Raw genomic sequence first — 24,030 nt, forward strand, 5'->3', positions numbered from 1 at the left:
TACTGAGCCTGCGCTCTAGACCCCGTGAGCCACAACTACTGAGCCTGTGTGCTGCAACTGCTGAAGCCCACGTGCCTAGAGCCCATGCTCCACAACAAGAGAAGCCACCGCAGTGAGAGGCCCGCGGACCGCAACGAGGAGTGGCCCCTGCTCGACGCAACTAGAGGAGGCCCGTGCACAGGAATGAAGACCCAACGCAGCCAAAAATAAATAAATAAATAAATAAATAAATTTAAAAAAAGACAATACCTTGTTAAATAAGGTCTATTTAAAAAAAAAAATAGTATGCCTCAGGAAGCATGTTCAAGAACATTTCTTGCAGCATTTTTTGTAATTCAAAACCTGCAAGTAACTCAAATGTCAACGTGTAGTATAATGGATAAATTTTGGAATATTCATGCTATGGAATATTATACACTATTGACAAATAACTGAAAGATAGCTATAGGCATTAACATGGATGAATAGAAAAAAAAAGACACCATGGAAGATATTGCAGTATGATTTCACACGTGAAGTTCAAAATGGGCAAAACTAAATAATCTATAATTTAGAAATACATACCTATGTATGGTAAAACTCTAAAAATATGTAAGGGAGTGATTAACACAAAAATTAAGAGAGTTGTCTGATGGCTGGGAGGAGGATTCATTGGGGACCTGTAATAAAGGGGTACTGATAATATTGTATTCATTTTATTTATATATTCATATATATTCATTTTATATATCTCTTATGTATCATAAATTTTGCAATAAAACAATTATAGAAAGACGAGTCATATAAGAAGGCAGTAGAAAGAAGATTCAGGATCAACATGGATAAAAGCCTTCAAGAAGGAACAACTTTAGCAAGTTTGTATATTAGGGGGAAAAATATGAAGCATGGGATGGTCCAAAGTTTCCTAGTCCTACTCTTCTACCCCCTTGCCAGCTTACCTTTGCATATTGCCAAGGCGTGTTCTCATGTATGCTGACATATAATAAAAATGTCTCATGCTTTATTATTTGGAAGTCTTTTATTCTTTTCTTTCCTGTTCTAAAATTTTATTTGCTTCTTCTAGGTCATAACTTTTGTGCTGAAGGACCTAAATGTGGTGAAAACTCAGAGTGCAAAAACTGGAATACCAAAGCTACTTGTGAGTGTAAGAATGGTTACATCTCTGTCCAGGGAGACTCTGCCTACTGTGAAGGTAAGTGAGCTATTTAATAAAGTCAACTTGCGAGAAATGTGTTCCTGGTAGACGTGGTTGAAGAATGAAAGCCTTCACTTGGTTCTGGTCCTATGGGATCCTATAAAAAATTATACCAACAGTCTAGGATATTCTCTTCTTCTGACTTATCCAGGCTGCTTAGTAGCATGTAAAAGCAAGACCTTTCAATCACCAGCAAAACCATAAACACCTCATTTTATGTTGTCTTATCTGGGTAGATTGTCTTCTTCAATTTCAGTTAAATGTTACATGGTGGATCCTCTTTTTGAATGGATGCTTTTATACTAGCTTATACCCAATTGCCATCATCTTCACCTGCCAAGGGCAGAGTTTTTTTTCAGTTGTGTTTCCTAATGACTGATTCATGTGTTGCTAATTCCCAAACTCTACTAAAAGTCCCAGTGACAGATGGACTCATAACTTTGGCACATGGATTGGTATAGTAGGTTGGTGGCCTCAAGCATCAGTGACCCCCTTTTCTACTTTATAGAGCAGAGCAACTCCTCTGTCTTATGTGAACCCCTCTTTCCATGCTCAGCATGCTGGGGCAAGCATTGCATACTCCTGTTCCTTTAATATACCAGAGGATCAGGGATTAGTTCTGACCCTGGATTTACATGTACAGTGCCCTAAAATCTGAGCCCATCCATTTCTCCAGTGCTCACTGGCTCTCTTCCATCAGTTTAGAGAAATTCTTATAGGCAAAGTGATGGCTAGGCTGTTCTTCCGTCCTGGTTGGACCCAATTATTCCTGTCATCTTTACTAATATATTGAACCTTGGTGTTCTGTTAATTAGGAAGGTAGATGTCTTGACTGGAATAAATGCTGCAAAATCTTGGTCACTCTCCTCCTACTGATTTGGTTCTCAAGTGGGTCAGGTATTGTCAAGGTAAAGACAATTGATGACAATAATGGTAAATTCCTTTCCATTCTTCTGTTTTATGTTGTTGACCCCTGCTTAACTTTTTGGCTTTGACTAAAGACCTCTTCAGTTGTTAAGGAAATGTTTCTAATTACTGTTAGTGTTCAGAACCTGGTAGGAAGACACTGTTTTTCATTTCTTTTGGAAGACTTTCTTTATTACTGCTTTGGTTCCCATTAGCAATATAAGTCTAACTAATAGTTAACCCCCGACACACACACTTTTTTCTACACTTTTTTTTCCTTTTGCTTACGTGTATAGATTTGAACTTGATTTGGGAGACATGCCACTTGGGAGGATGAAGTTGCCCTTTAGTTATGAACCTTTTCATCTATCCATTAACATCATGTTACTTATTTGTCAATTTTGAGGAAGAGGACTATTAATTTCAATACTTCACATTAACATTTATTTTTTATATCTTACCTTATGCTATTTTGTATTTTTTGTCAGAAAATTACTGTAATTTTAAAAATAAAAAACGTGAACATTTTCCTCTCCATTCATCATGAAAAAATCCCACAAGCCAGGTAATGGTCTAAAAAATTTGCTTTCTTACCTTCTGCTATATGTGGGGATAGATTATGAACAATTATAAAAATGATAGAAGGAACCTCAAAATAATTTGAATCTTGATTCTACCATTGGCCAGTGTTTTAGTTGTCTATTGGAAGCAGTACACTCACCATTCCTGGCTCCCCTTAGCTATTGAGACCTGGCAGAACCTGGGAGGAAATTGCTGGTACAAATGCTGTTTTGGGACTCTTTGATTCTCTCCTCATTTTTTGTTACATAGAATCAATTTTATGAGGTACCATTTGTGGTATTATGCCTACCCTTTGTGTGTGAGGCCTTATTTTATTGATTATGTTGAGCGATTTTAGGTCTGAATCCCTGTTTTCTTGAACATGCTTCTCAACTTGTTGTGTGTGCAGGGCCTTGGGTCAGTGTATACTGTGGTACCACCTTGAGTCATGGTAGTGTCCTCGGGCTTTAGTCATTTTTCTGTGATCATGGGGACATTCCGCAATTCCAGAAGTCATGTTCATAATGAGAAGGATAGCACTTAAGGAGAAATGACTAAACATTAGAGCCCATTTACAGTCTAAGAATAGAACTCAGGGACTAAAACAGGGGTCAAATACTGGGCATCTGGATGGGAGGCACTGAGAACCAAGTAGAGTGAATATCAACATTTAGAGCAAACGCCCTCCTCTCTTTTCATTCAGCCATCCTCAGCACACTTGGGCTTTGGGCTTATTTTCCTGTGGTTGCATGGTGGCTGCTGTAGCCCCAGACATGGTGTCCTCATACCAGCATCCCAAAGAAGGAAGGAAGGGGCAGGGGTTAAAAATCTCTGTGTGAGGTTCTGTGTTTTGTTTTTTTTTTGTGATGATCATATGGTTTTTATTCTTCAATTTGTTAATATGTTGTATCACATTTATTGATTTGCATATATTGAAGAATCCTTGCATCCCTGGGATAAATCCCACTTGATCATGGTGTATGATCCTTTTAATGTGTTTTTGGATTCTGTTTGCTAGTATTTTGTTGAGGATTTTTGCATCTATATTCATCAGTGATATTGGTCTGCAATTTTCTTTTTTTGTAGTATCTTTGTCTGGTTTTGGTATCAGAGTGATGGTGGCCTCGTAGAATGAGTTTGGGAGTGTTCCTTCTGCTGCAATTTTTTGGAAGAGTTTGAGAAGGATAGGTGTTAGCTCTTCTCTAAATGTTTGATAGAATTCACCTGTGAAGCCATCTGGTCCTGGGCTTTTGTTTTTTGGAAGATTTTTAATCACAGTTTCAATTTCATTACTTGTGATTGGTCTGTTTATATTTTCTGTTTCTTCCTGATTCAGTCTTGGGAAGTTATACCTTTCTAAGAATTTGTCCATTTCTTCCAGGTTGTCCATTTTATTGGCATAGAGTTGCTTGTAGTAGTCTCTTAGGATGCTTTGTATTTCTGCGGTGTCTGTTGTAACTTCTCCTTTTTCATTTCTAACTTTATTGATTTGAGTCCTCTCCCTCTTTTTCTTGATGAGTCTGGCTAATGGTTTATCAATTTTGTTTACCTTCTCAAAGAACCAGCTTTTAGTTTTATTGATCTTTGCTATTGTTTTCTTTGTTTCTATTTCATTTATTTCTGCTCTGATCTTTATGATTTCTTTCCTTCTACTAACTTTGGGTTTTGTTTGTTCTTCTTTCTCTAGTTCCTTTAGGTGTAAGGTTAGATTGTTTATTTGAGATTTTTCTTATTTCTTGAGGTAGGCTTGTATAGCTATAAACTTCCCTCTTAGAACCGCTTTTGCTGCATCCCATAGGTTTTGGATCGTCGTGTTTTCATTGTCATTTGCCTCTGGGTATTTTTTGATTTCCTCTTTGATTTCTTCAGTGATCTCTTGGTTATTTAGTAATGTATTGTTTAGCCTCCATGTGTTTGTGTTTTTTCTGGTTTTTTCTCTGTAATTCATTTCTAATCTCATAGCGTTGTGGTTAGAAAAGATGCTTGATATGATTTCAATTTTCTTAAATTTACTGAGGCTTGATTTGTGACCCAAGATGTGATCTATCCTGGAGAATGTTCCGTGTGCACTTGAGAAGAAGGTGTGATCTGCTGTTTTTGGATGGAATGTCCTATAAATATCAATTAAATCTATCTGATCTATTGTGTCATTTAAAGTTTGTGTTTCCTCATTAATCTTCTGTTTGGATGATCTGTCCATTGGCGTAAATGGGGTGTTAAAGTCCCCCACTATTATTGTGTTACTGTCGATTTCCTCTTTTATAGCTGTTAGTGGCCTTATGTATTGAGGTGCTCCTATATTGGGTGTATATATATTTATAATTGTTATATCTTCTTGGATTGATCCCTTGATCATTATGTAGTGTCCTTCTTTGTCTCTTGTAACATTCTTTATTTTAAAGTCTATTTTATCTGATATGAATATTGCTACTCCAGCTTTCTTTTGATTTCCATTTGCATGGAATATCTTTTTCCATCCCCTCACTTTCAGTCTGTATGTGTCCCTAGGTCTGAAGTGGGTCTCTTGTAGACAGCATATATATGGGTCTTGTTTTTGTATCCATTCAGTGAACCTGTGTCTTTTGGTTGGAGCATTTAATCCATTCACGTTTAAGGTAATTATCGATATGTATGTTCCTATGACCATTTTCTTAATTGTTTTGGGTTTGTTTTTGTTGGTCCTTTTCTTCTCTTGTGTTTCCCACTTAGAGAAGTTCTTTTAGCATTTGTTGTAGAGCTGGTTTGGTGGTGCTGAATTCTCTTAGCTTTTGCTTGTCTGTAAAGCTTTTGATTTCTCTGTTGAATCTGAATGAGATCCTTGCCGGGTAGAGTAATCTTGGTTGTAGGTTCTTCCCTTTCATCACTTTAAATATATCATGCCACTCCCTTCTGACTTGTAGAATTTCTGCTGAGAAATCAGCTGTTAACCTTATGGGAGTTCCCTTGTATGCTATTTGTCATTTTTCCCTTGTTGTTTTTAATAATTTTTCTTTGTCTTTAATTTTTGCCAGTTTGATTACTCTGTGTCTCGGTGTGTTTCTCCTTGGGTTTATTCTGCCTGGGACTCTCTGCACTTCTTGGACTTGGGTGGCTATTTCCTTTCCCATGTTAGGGAAGCTTTTGCCTATAATCTCTTCAAATATTTTCTCGGGACCTTTCTCTCTCTGTTCTCCTTCTGGGACCCCTATAATGTGAATGTTGGTGCGTTTAATGTTGTCCCAGAGGTGTCTTAGGCTGTCTTCATTTCTTTTCATTCTTTTTTCTCTATTCTGTTCTGTGGCAGTGAATTCCACTATTCTGTCTTCCAGGTCACTTATCCGTTCTTCTGTCTCAGTTATTCTGCTATTGATTCCTTCTAGTGTAGTTTTCATTTCAGTTATTGTATTGGTCATCTCTGTTTGTTTGTTCTTTAATTCTTCTAGGTGTTTGTTCTTTAATTCTTCTAGGTCTTTGTTAAACATTTCTTACATCTTCTCGATCTTTGCCTCCATTCTTTTTGCAAAGTCCTGGATCATCTTCACTATCATTATTCTGAATTCTTTTTCTGGAAGGTTGCCTATCTCCACTTCATTTAGTTGTTTTTCTGGGGTTTTATCTTGTTCCTCCATCTGGTACATAGTCCTCTGCCTTTTCATTTTGTCTATGTTTCTGTGCATGTGGTTTTCCTTTCACAGGCTGCAGAATTGTAGTTTTTCTTGCTTCTGCTGTCTGCCCTCTCAGGTTCTGTGTTTTTAAGTTTGAAGAAAGTCCTTCCTAGAAGGTCCCTTGTAACCTCCTTGCCTCTCTCTCCATGAAGAAGACTTCTGTTTATTTTTCGGACCAAGATTACATCCTCTCCACCCTTAGACCAATGAGATGACTGTCATTGGCTTGGGCTAATTGTGTCCAACCCCCGGATTTGGAGTAGGGGGTTTGCATTCCCTGAGACTAAATGATCTTTGCCCTTTGTCTGAACTAATTAGAGTTGTAGCAATAGGAGGCAGGTGTATGGGTGGTTTTGGGTGGGCAGAAAGCTATGTATACTACATTCTTTTATGGTAAAATTTAGTTTATGGCCGTTTACCCAGCTCTGTCTTCAGAATTATCCTCTGGGATGCTCACCGCATGCCTGCCTGGGTACTAGAGACTCTCAGAGGCTGAGTTCATTGTTTCACTATAGCATAGAGAGGAGTAGATAACTTATGAACTACTTCAGGTAAGTTATTTTTTACTCGGAGTAAGTGGAGTGAAAATGATCCATATTTCACAAACCACGATGAACAAGACTGGCTTGCAAATTAAAACAAAATATTACACACATTGTCCAGGCTAACTTGAAAAACCTATTCAGGCTCTCAGTGGAAAAAGAAGCACAAAAGACTTACAATTTTCTTAACTTCCTTGGGTAGTAGCAGAGATATAGTGTATTAAGGACTCCTGCTCTGCAGAGATTGCCGTAGAAATTGCCATAGGGAAGGTATCAGAACTCCTGGCCAATCAATAGAAGATAATAAGACCCTTTGTCAGCTATGATACAATTCACAGGAGTTCGTTTCATTTTGCCTCGTCTGACTCGAGCAGGAACGTTCCCCATTTTGAGAATTGCTGTAGTTGGACTTTGGTGTTTTATGAATCTGGTCTACTGAGGCTTCTTTACCTTTGGGATGACATATTCAATGGGTTGGTCTTAAATGGTTTCTGGTTCATTAGCTTCAATTAGAGGTAGTGTCTGAGGAAAGTACAGCAGTTGGGGTCTATTCAGGATCTTCTTGAATTTTGAGTCTATATAGGGTCTCATAAACTTTTTCTTCCTGTAGTAAAAAGTTACGTTGAAGAATAAAGAACAATGTGATGTGTATACATCATGCAATCTGCCAGGCATAGAGAGTACTACAAGTAGCATTAAATAATACCTCCTACTTACAGAGTGCTCTGAATTTTTCAAACTCCTTTTATTTATATTGTACTCTTTGAGCCTTCAGTAAATCTGTGAGGAAAATGGTAGCGTTGGCCACATGAACTCCATTTTGCAAGTGCGGACAGAAAGACTCAGAGAAATGAAGTAAAGACAGTACTCAACTCATTTCTCCTCCAGGGCTTTATGCCCTGACTTATGCTGCTCCCTTCCTCCCCATCCCCCACCCTGTTCCAATGTGGTATTGTTCAAAATATTTGCTATCTCCTTCATCTAATGAAATCTGAATGGATGTGAGATGTGTACCATTTCATAGTAGAAAATCTAAGAGCTATTACAGGGTTCCACCTCTTTCTCATAAACCTGCATTGTTCCAGAGCAGGGCCTCTCCTTTAGCTAGGGTCCCAGAATGAAGTCTACCTAGAGCTGTGTGACAGCTGACAGGTGATGAACATGTGGCATGAGTGAGAAATAATTGTGTAAATCACTGAAACTTTGGAGGGTGCAGTTATCTGTTACCTTTGTGTGACTTAGCCTAAGCCTGTTGGTACACCTGCCTGAATTAGTTGACCCAAATCTTGTAGTTTCAGAAGGATACCTCCAACTCAGCGCTCATGAATGAAAGTAATTTTTTATGGAGCAAGCATTGAGAGTTACTAAAAAAAGTATGAATTGTATGGATCATTAATAGTCTGCTCTGGCCCTGCTGCCAGGTAATAGATATTTTGCAGACAGCAAGTTGTAAATCAGTGCTTTATTATGGCCAATTCCAATGTGGGAAATTGGATTTCCCAATTAACATGATGATGAGACAATGCAGGTCAAAAATTTAGCAAATTGTCTGGTATTTACGAGTGATTTAGTGGGTCACAACAGTTATCATCATCAACTTATATCAGTGTTTATGAGGATCTTTCTTGGAATTGGAAGAGTGTGTACTCATTGAGACCAATACTTTGAGAAAGTGGGCTTCTCATGTCTGCATCTTTTGGGAGAATTGGAAGGTAGCAGGGGAGAGTGTTCTTAGATGGAAGGACCAGGTTTTATCAGTCCCGCCAGGAACATATTTTTAGCAGTGAGGTACCAAGTATAGTAATTTATAAAGATGAAGTTATTCCTTCCTTGGAAAAACACAAGTGGAGCTGAATTCAAGGATAATATGTCGTGGAACAAAATGACTTTTATTGGTTTGAATTTAATAATTTCATGTAACAAAACTACTGAGATGTCTGAAACACAGCAACTGATTAGCAAGGTGATTTGTAACTTCTTTCGCATGACTGGCAATGATGACAAAGGGTCTGACCCTTAGAGTGTTAAGAAGCTGGGAAAGTGGCAGAAAGGTCAGAGTTCAAGCAGAGAGAAGATTCAGAAGAACTAAGGGGGTAGATATTTTTTGGATGCAGAGGCTAGCGTGAGTGCACTGCCGCAGAAACAAGCCCCTGTGAATTCCTGATGAAGAGAATGCATGGGAAAATGGTGAGTATGCTTAGTTATACTTCCAATTCTCCAAGGATTAATCAGGTAACCCTTGTTTTGAAATTTTATAAAATGCACACACCTCATGATCCATGTAGCCTAGTTTATGCTCAAATCTGGGCTTCAATCTCCTGCTTTGGACAGCACAGGGATCAAAAGCCTCTTTTGGATTATTCATGTTAGTAGAACCTTAACTCGAAGCTCCTGCTCAAATTTATTTCCAGGGGTTCAGAATGTTTGAGGTAAGAATACCTCGGGGTATCCTTTTTTTCCCCTGCTTATTTAGCCTGCATGACTAATGGAGAGATCTTCTGGTATTCAGATATCTGGCAACAATCTCACTGCCACCACCGCCCTCACCTCCCCGTCAGCCTTCCCAGGACACAGAGATCTCTAGCCATTGCTTTGCTTATGATAACCCACTTGCCACTTTCCTCCTAGCAGGAGATAGAGATGAGCTTTCTTCCTGGGCCTTGCTTTTCTTCGCCTCTGCTTCTTTATTCCCAAGGCTGCTTTACAAAAGCATCTACTCCCGCTCTCCCACCTACTTAAACTCTTGCCTCTTCTTAACGACATGCCCCCACCCCCATCCCTATAACTTTCTTTTTGGAATTAAAACAGCAAAAAATATAGCCCAAATCCAAACCTTGGTTATTGCACTTGGGTTGAACCATGGGGTTATTTTTTCAGCTCATTACTTAGGAAGGAGCCCCAGTCAAACCAACTGGGGCAGTGGTCAGGACTAGAGGTTAAAGTAGCACTTGTTTTTTTTTTTGTTTTGTTGTTGTTCTTGTTTTTCAATTTAACCATGTTTTGAAAGATCATTTATAAGATATTTGGAATTTTTAGTTATTTCTTCATGATAAAAATGTCCTAAGTGTTGATAGTTTTCTAAGCTAGCACATAGAAGCCAAGTGAACTCATCATGTAGCTGAACTATTGTACTACAGAGCTCTCCTGAGTTCCAGGGTCCTGAGAACAGAGGACCATGTCTTGGGTTGGCCGAAAGTTCTTTCGGGTTTTTCAGTAAGATGTTATGGAAAAACCAGAATGATCTTTTTGGCCAACCCAAATACTTTTCTCCCAATCTCAGTTAATGACTCTTTCATCCATCCTGTTACTGAGGTCGCTAGATGGAGAAGTCATCATCAATTCCATGCTGCCTTCACCCGCAACATCTGCTACATCAGGAAGTCTTGGTAGTTTTACTTGGAAAATGAATCACGAATTGACCCATGTCTTGCTCCGACTCTAGTCCAAGCCTCCTTTATCTCATGGCTTGGGATTGCAATGGTGTCCACTCTTGCCCCCCATAATCCATTCTCCAAACATCGATCAGAGTGAGCTCTTAAAATGGTAAGTCATGTTATGCCACTCTTCTGTTTCAAATCATCTGATGGCTTCCATGCATCTTAGAATAATGTCCAGGATTGGTCCTGTGTAAGGCACTGTGTGAACCGGACACTGCCTTCTTCTCTGTGTTTGTCTCGTACCACTCTTTCCTGTGTTCTCTCTTCTCCCATCAGGCTCTAACTCCTTGTATTCCTCCAATAGGCTTGTGCAATAGTTCTTACTTGGCCCTAGGATGCCCTTCACCTAGATCTTTGCAAATCCCCTTTCCAGTCATCATTTAAGTTGTAGCTCAAATGTCACTCTTTAGAAAGGTCTCCCCTAACTACCCTCACATAATTAGCTCTGTTCCTACCCTCAGCTCCTCTGTACCATTTTCATTTTATGTAATTATTTTATTTTCTTCATAGCACTTTCTAAAATTGTTTTCTTGTTTGTGTTTTCCTGTTTAAAGGTTTATGATCTGACTTTTCCCTTTAGAATAAAAGCTGCAGGAAGGCAGTGATTTTATTTTATTCACTGTATCTCCAGCACTAGTAAAGTGCTTAGAATGTGATGGGCACACCAAACTGTTTAAAGAATAAATGAATGAATGAAAGTCTCTCCCTGATTCGTGCCTTTCTGTATCTGACACTGCTTTCTTGAGTCCGATTTGTCTTGTTAGTGTTGATAAAGGGCTACCATTTAGAATCTGGGGCTGATTTTGGGGGCTGTTTCTGCTCTTTTTTTTGCTAATACCCCACCCATGTAATGTTCTGACGCTGCCTGCTCACTTCATTCCATGTAAACTGCACTTCCATTATTTGCTATAGATTGACTTTCTTCACCACATAGCAAGAGAGAAATTGTAGCTCTTTCTTAATTTTGATAAGAAGAGCATCATTTAAAAAATTGTTTTAGTCAGTTGCTTATAGAAAAAAAAAAAACATTCTCTGGGATTCAACAAAATAGAAGCTTTTGTTTCTATTCCTATAGGCTTTGAAATGGATGCTCCTGGTTGGCAGGTGGCTTTTCTCAAAGCAGTGATTCAGGGACCCAGGCTCCTTCCCTCTTTGGCTCTGCCATGTGCAACGTGGCTTCCAAGGTTTCCATGGTAGGGGAAAGGGAATGGATGGTGATGGCCGGGAGGTATTTATGGACCAGTCCTGGCCACATTCCACTTGTCTCAAACTTAGTCACTGGCCTTACCTAACTGCAGGAGAGGCTGGTAAATGTTGTCCAGCTGTGTGCCTAGGAAGAAAAAGAATCTGTTTAGGTCAATAGTTTTCCAGTTTTGCCACAGTTACTAAGTGATTAAAAAAAATCTCCCCCATTAATTTTATGCTTCTTACCTTTTGTTTATTTCCTGAATCCCCCCAAATGTACCTCTGGTTTCAACTGATTGTAAGAAAACTTGCTCACTTGGAAACCAGATAGGATTTCACTATCTTGCTTCCCCTTTCTTGTTTGTGTTATCTCCAGACTTCCCCATGGCCCTCACTGTATCACCTCATCTGGAATTGCTCTATCCCCAGTACACCTCTTGTCCCAAAGTGACCCATCTCTTCTTCCTTCCAAACAAAATTTACAGCTTCTCATGTGCTACAGTTCTGAGGTTTATGCTAGGAGGAAAACAATTCATGAAACAAGTTTACACACATTTGTAAACGATTGATATCCATATAACATTCCCAGAGGTAAATGTATTCTTAAAAGAGGATGCCTATTAATTAAGAAAACCCCCAAACTGTTAAATTTCAAGTAGCATAGCAAAAGAAAGTGAAAAATTAAAGTCACTTGAATGTGGGAGAGAGAGCTCTTGGCAGGAGAACTAAGCAGGTTGTCCGTGCCTGGGAGTTTGCCTTGGTAGTCAGCTATCCTCAAATATTCCTGCTTTGTAGAATTTTCCTTGACTCCATTTTTTTTTTTTTTTCTTGACAACTCCCAGGGCAGTGATATAGTGAAAGAACATGAACTAAGGATAAGGAGATCTTGAGTGATCCTGGCTCTACCACTTACCAGCTGGGTGATCTTGGAAAGTCACCCAGTTCTTTTGTATTTTGATTTTCTCATGGTCCAAACAGGACTTTTAAACATCTGCTAAATAGTACTGGTTGCTTGTGCAGGTTAAATAAGGTGTTGAATGTGAAAGTATTCAATATTTTGTAAACGCTAGAGCAGTGTAGCTCTGTACTGTAACTTATTGATGATGATAATTACATAATTATACATTACATAATTATTCATTGTTACAGTAACAATAAATATTTTCATCTTTGGCAGTGCTTGGACTAGAAATTGGCCTTCAGGTATTTAGGGTTGAGATATACTTACACACACACATGCGTGTGCACACACACACGTACACACACACACACACACAGATTATATATCTAACTGTGATGGTTAATTTTATGTGTTAATTTGGCTGTGCTAAGGGAAGGCTGGACAGCTGGTAAAACATGATTTCTGAGTGTGTTTATGGGGGTGTTTCTGGAAGAGATTAACATTTGACTCCCCTTACCAATATGGGCAGGAGTCATCTAATTCATTGAGGTCCCGGATAGCACAAAAGAGCAAAAGAAGGATAGATTCCTTCTTTCCCTTCTTGAGCTAGGACATCCATCCTTTTCTGCCCTGGGACAGTAGAGCTCCTTGTTCTCAGGCCTTCAGACTCCAGGACTTACAACAGCAGCCTCCTGGTGTACATGTCTTTGGACCTGGACTCAGTTATACCACCCACTCTCCTGGTTCTCCAGTTTGTAGATGGCATATTGTGGGACACCTAAACATCCATAACATAACATATTATATGTGTTACAATGTCTGTGTGAGGTATTGAGCCAATACCTATAATAAATCTCCTTTTATGTATAAATCTACATGAGAATGGAGGTATGGCTGGTGGTCAGATGGTGAAAAGCATTGTAAGCATGCTAAGGAGTTTTATCCTGTAGGCCAGTGTACACCCATGTAGGATGCAGACATAACAGCAGGTGAGAAATTGGATCCATTGGGGTATGGAAAAAATATTAGAACTTTCATTTAAGTTTATTTTCATCTCATCCTTTAAATTTCTATTTTGGTGTAAGTTTTATAATGTACATCATATATTAGTATAATAATACATATATGTATTTTATTAAATAAATATTTTCATATAGTAGATACATGCCCCAAATTGGTATCAGTGAAGATACATGATTAAAAACAGAGATCACTGCTGTAGGCCATAGAGAATATAGTGGGGGATCTGAAGTGGGGAGGACATTATTGAATTGATACGTTAAGAAAGTCAATCTCATAGCCACATGGAGGCAACACTGGCTGGGGAGATGCTGGGGGCAGAGAGCCAGGTTAGGTAACAGTGCTTCCATAGTGGTGTCTTCATGGGTTATCAGACTTGGCCACAATGGATGCTGAGGAAATAAAGCATCATTAAATCAAAGAAATAAGCTTGTCTGGCCTTGCTTGGTGTCTTTCCTCAAATCCTCGCAGACATGTTCCATCTGATTCTTGACCATGACTTCCTTCTGAGAGCTGGGTGCTCCAGTGTCTGGCATTTTCCCAGGTGAATCTTCCTTGCTGTGCTCTTCGGTGAATCTATCAGAGGGGCTGGATGGTACACAGAGGCAAAGCCTGCAAGGATGGTCTTAGATTATTTTCCAATGAGGTACTTCATCTTTGGCTTACTGTGCAGTAATTTAAGACTTCAGAGTGTCTCCTTGAAAGACATTATGCATATATTATGTACAGTCCTTAGCATTTTTATGTAGCAAAAACAAAAAACAAAAAAAAAGAAAAAAGAAAGGAAGGGGAAAGAAATCCCTGCTCACTTTCCAGGGACAAGTCAAAGTTTTAGAGCTTTAAATGGAAATGGGAATTTAGTAGACTTAAACATTTTTGGTTGTTTAAAAAATATATACCTCTTGTTCGCTTTGTTATGGAGTGGAGACTGGAACACCATTGTAGAGCAATTATACTCCAATGGAGATGTTGAAAAATGAAAAAAAAAAGAAAATAAAACATTAAAAAAAATATATATATATATACCTCTTGGCTATCTCCAAGATGCCTAATATCTAGACAGGACTGAGAAGAATTCAAATCAGTGAGTTTTAATTGTGCCCTTGGTATTGTGGCTGGTATAATGCCTACTGTGGCTTCTGCTTTGTTATGAAGCTTGCCTGGAAAAACAAGAATTGTACACTCAGAATAATTAGGGAAGAATAGCAGGGGGATAATAGAAAGATTTGACTTAGATTAAGGGCACTTGAGTTAGAAATCCTGGCTTTACCATTATTTTTGTGAACTTAAGCAGGGAACTTCATCATTCTCCATTCCACTCTGTAAAATTAGTGTGCCAATTTTTACCTTATTAGTCTCTTTTAAGAATTGTTATAGGAACCCAAGTGAGCAAAAAGGTCTAAGGTAGGATCTAGTACAAAATCGGATTTTAGTTAAATGTTACGTTTAAGTGTGATAAATGCTCAATTAGACATAATTCAGTCTTACAATCTATGGTTCAGGATATGCGTCAGTGAGTAGTAAGGAAGAGGAGGTCTAATTCCTGGAACTAGCAGGGAAGATGCCATAAGAGAGGGGTTTTGCAAGGTTGGGATTGACTGGGAAGGTAGGTAGGGGGTGCTATGGGACATTCAAGCAGAGACATTAGGATGAGATTCAGTTAGTGAAACCAGAGGGAGGGTAAGAAGGAGATCAGTGTGAGAGCTGGGAACAACATCTTTCAAGATCTGGAGGTACAAGAGAGCAAAGGCACACTTTGTTTGGAACCCAGGGTGGGAGATGGAGAGTGGTGAGTGCAGAGGGAGGCATCCTCTAAGCCTGTGAAGTTCAGGGTCCACACTGAACAATGGGAAGTTTCTGAAGGGTTTAAGAAAGATGTGATAAGATCTGATGTGTATTTTGAAAAATCATTCTGGCTGCAGTGGGGGACAGAATATAACAGCAAGGCAGGGACTCCAGTTGTCAGTCTGTTGGAGTCATCTAGGCAAGGTGTTGTGGTGGACGTGGAGGTGGAAAAAAGGTCAGGAGGTGAAATTAGCAGGATTGGTTGATGGAGTGGATGTGAGGGGTAGATTGGATATTATCTGAAAAGTGGAATTAGAATCAGTTCTCTGGCTGCTTCATCTATAGCACAGCAAACTCTAATGGCTGACTTAGTGGCTTTCTCCTCCGGGCTCTGATAGTATTTTGTTCAGACTTGTATTAGAGTGCCTGTCACACAGGATCGTAATTACTTTTTTTTTTTTTTTAAACAATAAACTTTATTGCAGAAGTACACTTCAAAATTTGGGTGGGGAGTAGAAGAGAAAAAGGGATGGTGAATGCTGAGGAAAATAAAAGAGGAAAAGAGGAAGAGCCCACCCCTCTTAATTACTTTTTAACATATTTTCTAGGTAAAGAGCTATTCAAAGTTCAGGGCTATGTCTGATTCATCTTTGTATCCCCAAGACCCAGCCTAGGTCTGGAACATGCTAAATATACAGGGAATACTATCTGAATGAACCGATGAATAAATGGAGTCATGATTCCCCATGAATAAACTTCAGTGCTCTATGGCGTCTTTCCGTGAAGGTGTTTAGCATCTCATAGAGAGATCTTGTTAATTTCTTTGCCAGTTTTAAAGTGGACAAAGCGACCTTGACATGTGTTCCAATTGTAGCTTGCACATCTTTACAAGAGCCTTCCCCTCCTTTTATAGTATTGAAAAGATTTGCAGAAAGCCCAGTGCTAGCTAACAGCTTCTGAGGAGCTGCTGCAGAGATTCAGGGACTTCTTCCCATTCACTTCTGGCTATTTATCACTTTTCTTGCTGCTGCTGAAATGCTGACTTTGTCTTTTGATGTTGACACCTGACTCCTCAAAAATCTAATGGGAGCTTTTCTGAGCCAAACGAAAGGAATTTGGTGTAGCAGATAGATTAGAGTTTATCTGTCAATGCCTCTAGCGTTGTGCAAACTTAGGTTTTGCATTTGACAGACAAGGTAATAAATTTATTTGTTTAGGGTTGGGAAGAAAGAAGGGAAATGAGCATTCAGAATGTAAGGTTCATGGGGGCTGGAATTGTTGCTTGTTTTGTTCACTGCTGTTTCCCTAGCACCTAGGGCAGTGTCTGGAACAGAGTGGCTACTCAGTTAAGTATTTATTGAATAAATGAACGATTGGTGGTAGGAAATGGGACCCTCTCAAGTATTTGATAGTTTTCCTTTGTCCAGAAAAGCTTAGCATTTGTGCTAGGCAGGTCTTTATACTTGTTATCTTATTTAATCCGAACTGTCTCTACTTGGTTAATAAAGAAACCCAACATCACACATCACTGCTCTGTAGTAAATGACAGAGACAGGACTTAATCTCGGGTCCTCCTGACACAAAAAGTAATGCATAGCCCGATGGAATGATCCAGAGGAAAAATAACTCCAGTTGATTCCTGTTATACTTTTTTTTAATTTGCCAAGACACATCTGACCAGGTGTCCATTTTCTCCAGTTCTAGTCTGTGTCAAATTTCTTACACAGAAGTAATATTTATATTTCTGACACACCAGCACAGCATTTTGTGGTGGGCAGGGTAAACAGAGCATCCTTTCTCAATTGCAGACAAGCTGTGATAAATAGCGATTCTCAGGATGCTTGGGGATCTTTAGTTAGCTCTCCCTTCCTGGGCTACTCTTCTGCAAATCCATAGGAGACTGAGCAATTTCTCTCACATCCAGGTTTTATTGGTCTAGGGTGCAGGCAGTCAAAGGGAATCTGTTTAATGTGAAGTTTGAAATGCTTACATTTCAAAAAGATAAGTGGTTTTAGTACTTTTTCTGTTCCCAATATCTCAATATACTTCCACAAAATGGATTTTTTTCCAAAACCTTTTTGATGATTTGCAACTCATTAGTAGTGAATGATTATCTACTATTATTCACTAATGCTGTTCCCATAGGTGATCAAAATTAGGGGCTTCTTTGCGTATTCTTGGATATATCTCAGTGCATTGCCCTCCTTCTTCCCCAATCCATTGTTAAGAGCTGGGCCTCCCCTGAGAATGCAATTGAAATCCACCACTTATTATGTAATTAGTTCTGGTATAGCTTCAAAAGTATAATTGCTTTACAATGGTGTGTTAGTTTCTGCTTTATAACAAAGTGAATCAGTTATACATATACATATGGGAACATATGTATAACTGATTCACTTTGTTATAAAGCAGAAACTAACACACCATTGTAAAGCAATTATACTTCAATAAAGATGTTTAAAAAAAAAAAGTAGACGTTTCTTGTTAGTGGTTACGAATATTATATTTGAAAGTGAAAAACTCAGCCTGAACACTATACACACACACACACAGTGTTCACGTTGTTTTTTTTCACTTTTGAACATGATTTGTAATATATTTTAGTATAGACAATAAATGTCCATGACATACAGTAATTGGCCAAAGCGCACTGGAATTTAACTGGCTACCTAGTGACAGGCGGGCAGTTTGGTTTCTACATCCCCACCCAGCTTTGTGGTTATCCACTGGTCACTGAGTATTGAACCCCTCTTGTTGAAGATCTGGAGGGATCATCCCCGTGTTGCAGTTGTGCTTACTGTAGCATTTGTAAAGTTTATTCCACTTGTCCTAAGAAGGGAGGGAAAAATGATTCCTTTGTTCATATATGTTTCAAACATGTTGCATACCAGAGATCAAAATTGCATTCAATGCTTTAAAAAGCCCTTAGAAAACTGTGTTTAACCTAGCATCTGTTTAACTTAGTTGTACGTGAAATCATCTTAACACATGAAATCTCTTATCATTCCATGAAACTAGTGTTTTGTGGAACACATTTTGGAAAATGGTCCTTAACGTGTTTTACTACCTAAATTATAGGCTCTACTAATGTTTACAAATCTGGGGATTCCCAGAAATTTCTGGATATTTATATTACAAATGTCAAGATTTCATATTATGACTCCAGTGAGTTGTAAAAGTTTAAGAAAATTTCTTTAATGTGAACTCCTACAAAATCTGTTTTTTCTCTTTAGGAATTTGTCTAACCTATGCATTACAAATCTATATTTTTCAGAATAATAATTAAGAAAATGGTTCATCCTGTTCTTTTCCCTCATTTGGTAAAGTTTGGGTTTGATATTGCTGAATATGTGACCGTTAAGCGTATGTATGAGTAGAATAAATATAACAGATATTTGTATAGTGCATTGTAGTTTATCAAGTGCTTTAATATATTTTATTTCCTTAATCTTCTATCAAATCCTGTACAATATGGATTGTCATTTTAAGACTATTTTATAGATGAGAAACTAGGATCCTCTCTTAAAACATAACTCAAATTGCTTTTTGAATACTTACTGGACACAAGGCACTCTTATTAGCATGGAGAGTAGACTCCAAGAGGTCAGGGGTTTTTGTCTGCTTCCTTCACTGCTGAGTTTCTAACATCAAGCCTCACCTGGAATGTAGAAGCTAATCTGTTGTAATGGTTGGGTGCATCAATGAATGAATAAATCGTAGTATTCATTGCTGCTAATATTTATTAATATATTTTATATAATTACATGCTTTTTCATCTTTTTCATATTATACCCTAATAAAAATATTGATATTCTCATTTTACAGGTGAGGACCTAAGGCTAGGAAAAGTCAAGTGGCTTGCCTGAGGTTACCCCATTAGTTAAGTAGTGGAGTTAGATCGCTTAGCTTCTATAATCCTATTTCTTATCTCTGCAAGAGGGAATTGAGGCTCAGACGTTGTAATTAAACCTGTATCTTTTTATACCTAAGCCAGCTGTTTTTATACAAAACCACATCATTAGATTGAATTCAGCCCCATGGTAAACAAATAATGATGCTGCTGTTGCCACTGCTGCCAATTACCATGTCCTCAGCACCTATTCAGTGACAGTCCGTGTGCTTAGCATCTTACATGCATTATTTCACTTAATTCTCACAACTCTACAAGCTGAGTACTACTTTTATTTTCATAAAACCACAGCTTGGAGAGGAGAAATGAGTTACCCAAGGTTACACTGTTAATAAATGGTATGCCTGCAACCCTAATCTCAGACTGTATTTGTCTCCATGACAAAAACAACAAAACAACAACAGTGACAACAACAAAAAAAAAACAGAAGAAACAATTAGAGGAACTCAATGAGGTGTTTTATCTGTTATTACTTTCTCTTCTTATAGTGGGCCCCGGGAGCATAATTTGGATACCTTAGGTAGGAAACAGTTTGGGCAGTTTTTATTTCACAGTCCTAGACCACACAGCTAAGGAACGTCCTCCTGGATTTCCTAGATCCCTTTCCTAGTCTCTCCCAAATGGAGAACTTCACGGAAGAACCTAGATGAATAGCAGACCTGGACCTATCACCTTCCTGCTCTCATGCTCTCATCCCCTTCCTCCGTCCTCCTCCTCCAAGACCCAGGAGTCCTCCCCTCGGCTTCCTTCCTTTCTCCTTAGGTTATCCTGCAAAATCAGCTCGTCTCGTTTAGCTGTCTGCTCCATTTCCCTTCTCTTTCTAATCCCGCCAGTTTCCTCATTTTCTAATTATTATCCACATTATTGATGCTTAGTGCGTAGTGTGATAGGACATTTTGTTTATAATGGCCACAGGTAGTTACACTTCAAAATGAATGAATGGGATTCGGCAGGCCCCCCCATCATATTTACTGGAGGAAGACAAAGGATTTAAATTAATGGATTAATTGGAAGCCTCTTAGATGCACTTAGTTTCTGGTTGACTAAACCAAGTTCTTCTCTTAAAAGGTCAATGAGTTTTTCCATAATTTTTAGCTGCTCTGAGAAAGGAACTGTAAATCTTTCTGTTTATTTGCTCTATAAATCTTCCTTCAGCTCATTTAGTACAGGGCCGAACATCATAAATCCATGGCTTTCTTCTAAAAAGAAAAGCAAGCCATGTTAACCTAAAAGGAAACCTGGTCTACTAAAACTATAAGAAACTGTAAATGTCAACTCTTCCTGACTGGAAGATATAAGAGAGAGTGTGTGTGTGTGTTTGTGTCCACACACACATATACATGTATATACATATATATGTTTTGAAAAGTCATACCACTGGGCCTGCTGGTATTATGTAAATAGCATATTTTACCATATTTTCCACGGGAATGAAATAATCTTTTTATTGAAATATCTGCTTTAACCCAGGCACCTTAGAGTTGGAAATAATAGAAAACATGGTCAAACTAGTTAATGATGTGCTTGGAGACTTGGAATTTTTGATTATCTGAGGGGAAATCTTGGGAACCCTTGTGTGCCCCTTTGTTGTTGAAAACTCTTTCAATTCCTGAATCCCTTTTCTGGCCTTGGAGTGCATGAGGCTGTGCTCCTTATTGATTTCTGCTTGGTGACTGAGGTTACTCACAAGGCCACCAGCTATTCTTGGGCATCGATTCTCAGCCTCTTCTTGTTTATCATGCTAGGTATGTATGGTCAGGTTGAGGCTTATTGCCTCTAGTCATGTGTACATGGAAACACAACTTTGGAGGTGGTTTTTGTGCCCTATTGTTAGCATTTGGGTTTTTTTTCCCAAAGTGGTACCCAGCAAAAGAAGAATGGGATCTTCTTAAAGTCAGAGAGGGTGTCTTATTCATTGATGCATCTCCAACACCTAGTACTGTTCATGGCACACTGGTTAGAAACTGTTTTTTCTAAGTATTTGATGACTTAAAATAGATGTGTTTGAATCACTGAGGTTTTAAGTATTTTGGATAGCTGACCTCTCTTCTTCCCTCCCTTTCTTTCTCTGAGTTTACTGAGCGCTTCTTGTTCTCAGATATGCTGCGGGCACCAAGACTACCAAGAAAGGAGATTAGCGTCTCCTGACCTCCTCTCTCACATTAGACATTGGTTGCTTTTACACATGTCCTCTTATCTAATGGTCACAATACACTATACAGTAGATTTTATATTCCTCATTTTTAAAGATGAAGGTATAAATTCCAGAAAGATTATAGCTAGGATTGACGTTTAGGTCAGCCTGTGTATACCCATTCATTTATCCCTGGGGTTCCTGAATGCTGCTGAACAGCAGAATCTCCTGGGAAGTTTGGTGAAGATTCAGTTTCTGGGGACCCTTCCTGGACCCAGAGTCCGTGCAGAATCTTTAGAGACCCTAACCGCTGAGAGGTTTATGATGTATCCCTCATAGATAAGTCATTATTTTTGAAAATAAAATTATAAAGTAGGTATAAAGAGGTCCTATAAAGTTCTTAACTTTTCTTGGGCTGACTAATGTATAACTTAAGAAAGATTACATATCAATTTATCTTTAAATTTCATACTCTTGCATGTACTCTCTCTCTCTTTTTCTCTTTCTTTCACTCCTTTTGCTTTCCTTGTGCCTTACCCCATAGTCTGACTATTGGATAACTCAGCAATTCCCAGACCATGGGATTCTGATGCACAGCTGTGGAGCAGTTCACTAAATATTTTGGGTTCTACGCACTTCTAGGCACTAAATATTTGCCATGGGACATGTTGTTCTGGCCAAGGAGTTTTAAGCTGAAGTCATGTGTGTTGCTTCCAAGCCAGAGTATTTAATTTCTGGGTAAGAACCTCCCAAACCCCTTGGTAACAGCAATCCCAGATAAGGGCAGTTTTGTTAGCCTAGATTCCTGAGTATTACAGTAATCTGCACCCACCTCCTTTGACCTGCACTGGACATGTAATGTGAGTTAAATTAACTTTTGCTGTTTTTAAGCTACTGAGATATGGGATCGTTTGTTATCCCAGCGAAACCTGTGGTAGCCATATGTGGAAACTACCATTCTACATTATACAAGACACTTGAAAGTGAGTTTTAAAGGCTGGGTAGTATTTTACCAGGCAGATAGGGAGGAAAAAGGATATCAGCCAGAGGAAATGCAGAGGTATTTTGACACCTTTATTTATCAAATTCTTAATTTTTGTCACTTTAGAAGTGATTTTAGAGGATTGTGTAGAAGTTGAAAAAATAATTTTAGTAGGGACCATGAATTCTCAGCTGTGGGTATCATAAGGTGCATCAAAGGCATTTGGGTATGACAGAAAATAGGCTGGAGAGAGGGCACGATGTGATGGTGAAATGCAGTTGAGTAGTTTATTATACCTAGAACATGAATTAAGTGTGGGGAAGTGGTAGAAAATGAAGCAATTTAATAGTGGCCTAGAATACAGTCACTATGGAAAACAGTATGGAGATGCCTCAAAAAATTAAAAATAGAACTACTGCATGACCTAGCAATTCCACTCCTAGGTATTTATCTGAAGAAAATAAAAACACTATTTTGAGCGGATATATGCAGGGCTATGTTCATTACAACGTTATTTACCGTTGCTAAGATATGGAAGCAACCTAAATGTCCATCAGTGAATGAATGGATAAAGAAGATGTGGTGTAATATATATATACACACACAAAATGCAATATTATTCAGCCATTTAAAAAGAATGAAATCTTGCTATTTGCGACAACACAGACCTTGAAGACATTATGCTAAGTGAAATAAGTCAGACAAAGATGAATACCATATGATCTCACTAATTTGTGGAATATTAACAAAAGAAGAAAGCAAGCTCATTGGTGGTCTCAGAGATGGGAGATGGGCAAAATGGGTGAAGGGAGTCAAAGGTATAAACTTCCAGTTATAAATTAAATATGTCATGGAGACGTAATGTATAGCGTGGTGACCGTAGCTAACACTTGTATTGCATATTGTAAAGTTACCGAGAAAATAAATCTTAAAAGTTCTCATCACCAGAAAAAATTTTTTTGTTAACTATGTATGGTGATGGATGTTAGCTAGACTTATTGTGGTGATCATTTTGAAATACACACAAACGTTGAATCATGATGCTGTACATCTGAAACTAAAATAATGTTGTATTTTAATTGCACCTCAATTTTAAAAGTGTAAAAGAAACAAAACAAAATAAAAACCAGTGCCTAGGAGGCATCCCTCTTCTTCTGAGCAGAGCAGTGCCACATTAGGCCTATTGTCTTAATTTTGCGAAGAGTTGGCAAAAATCATCAGACCTTTGACAAACTCAGTTAAGCTTAAGACGTTTGACTTGGCCCTATTCCTATTTCTCTCACCTCTGGTTTCCCTTAATAATAAGCTAAGCAAATGTAGGTATGTGTTAGATTCAGAGTTTCTAGCCAGAAAATTTCCCCCTGAAAAAACAAGGAAATAAGAATCCAGTAATGATGTATAAGTGTGCTCGTTGTATGACTAGATTTCTTTGATATACAAATAGCAGAAATCCAAACCCAAAATGGCTTCAGCAGAGAAAATTTATGGACTGAAATAACTGAAAGTAGCCTTCGGGCAAGGATGGATCCGGGGCTCAAACAATCTCACCAGGACTCTGTCTCTTTATCTCTGGCTTTTGTTGGTTTTATTTATAGGCAAATCTATTCTACTGCTACCCTCAGCTTCAAGCTTGCTTGCTAACTAGGTAATCTCGGTCATTTTAGCAAGAATCATAGAATTGAGTCTAATTAGTCTGGTTTAGGTCCAGTACTTGGCCCTGAACCACTCATGGTATCCTTGAAGCTATAACATACTGATTAGCCAGTCCTGGGGTACAGTCCCATGCTTGGAAAGTGACAGCAAAGGTCATCTCTACTCAGTCTATGTG

The 24,030-nt window shown here is 38.5% G+C and overlaps 1 protein-coding gene across 3 annotated transcripts in view; it reads left to right on the forward strand.

Annotated features, from left to right (window-relative positions):
- Positions 1 to 24,030, forward strand: part of NELL1 (neural EGFL like 1) — an 863,771-nt gene that overhangs the window by 238,940 nt on the left and 600,801 nt on the right. For all 3 annotated transcript variants that reach the window (XM_061203146.1, XM_061203147.1, XM_061203148.1), the window contains exon 12: positions 1,064 to 1,192. In XM_061203146.1, the coding sequence (XP_061059129.1) occupies positions 1,064 to 1,192 (129 nt within the window). The remainder of the gene's footprint in view (positions 1 to 1,063; positions 1,193 to 24,030) is intronic.

This window comes from Eubalaena glacialis, chromosome 10 (genome assembly GCF_028564815.1).
Source record: "Eubalaena glacialis isolate mEubGla1 chromosome 10, mEubGla1.1.hap2.+ XY, whole genome shotgun sequence".
NCBI classification, from domain to species: Eukaryota; Metazoa; Chordata; class Mammalia; order Artiodactyla; family Balaenidae; genus Eubalaena; species Eubalaena glacialis.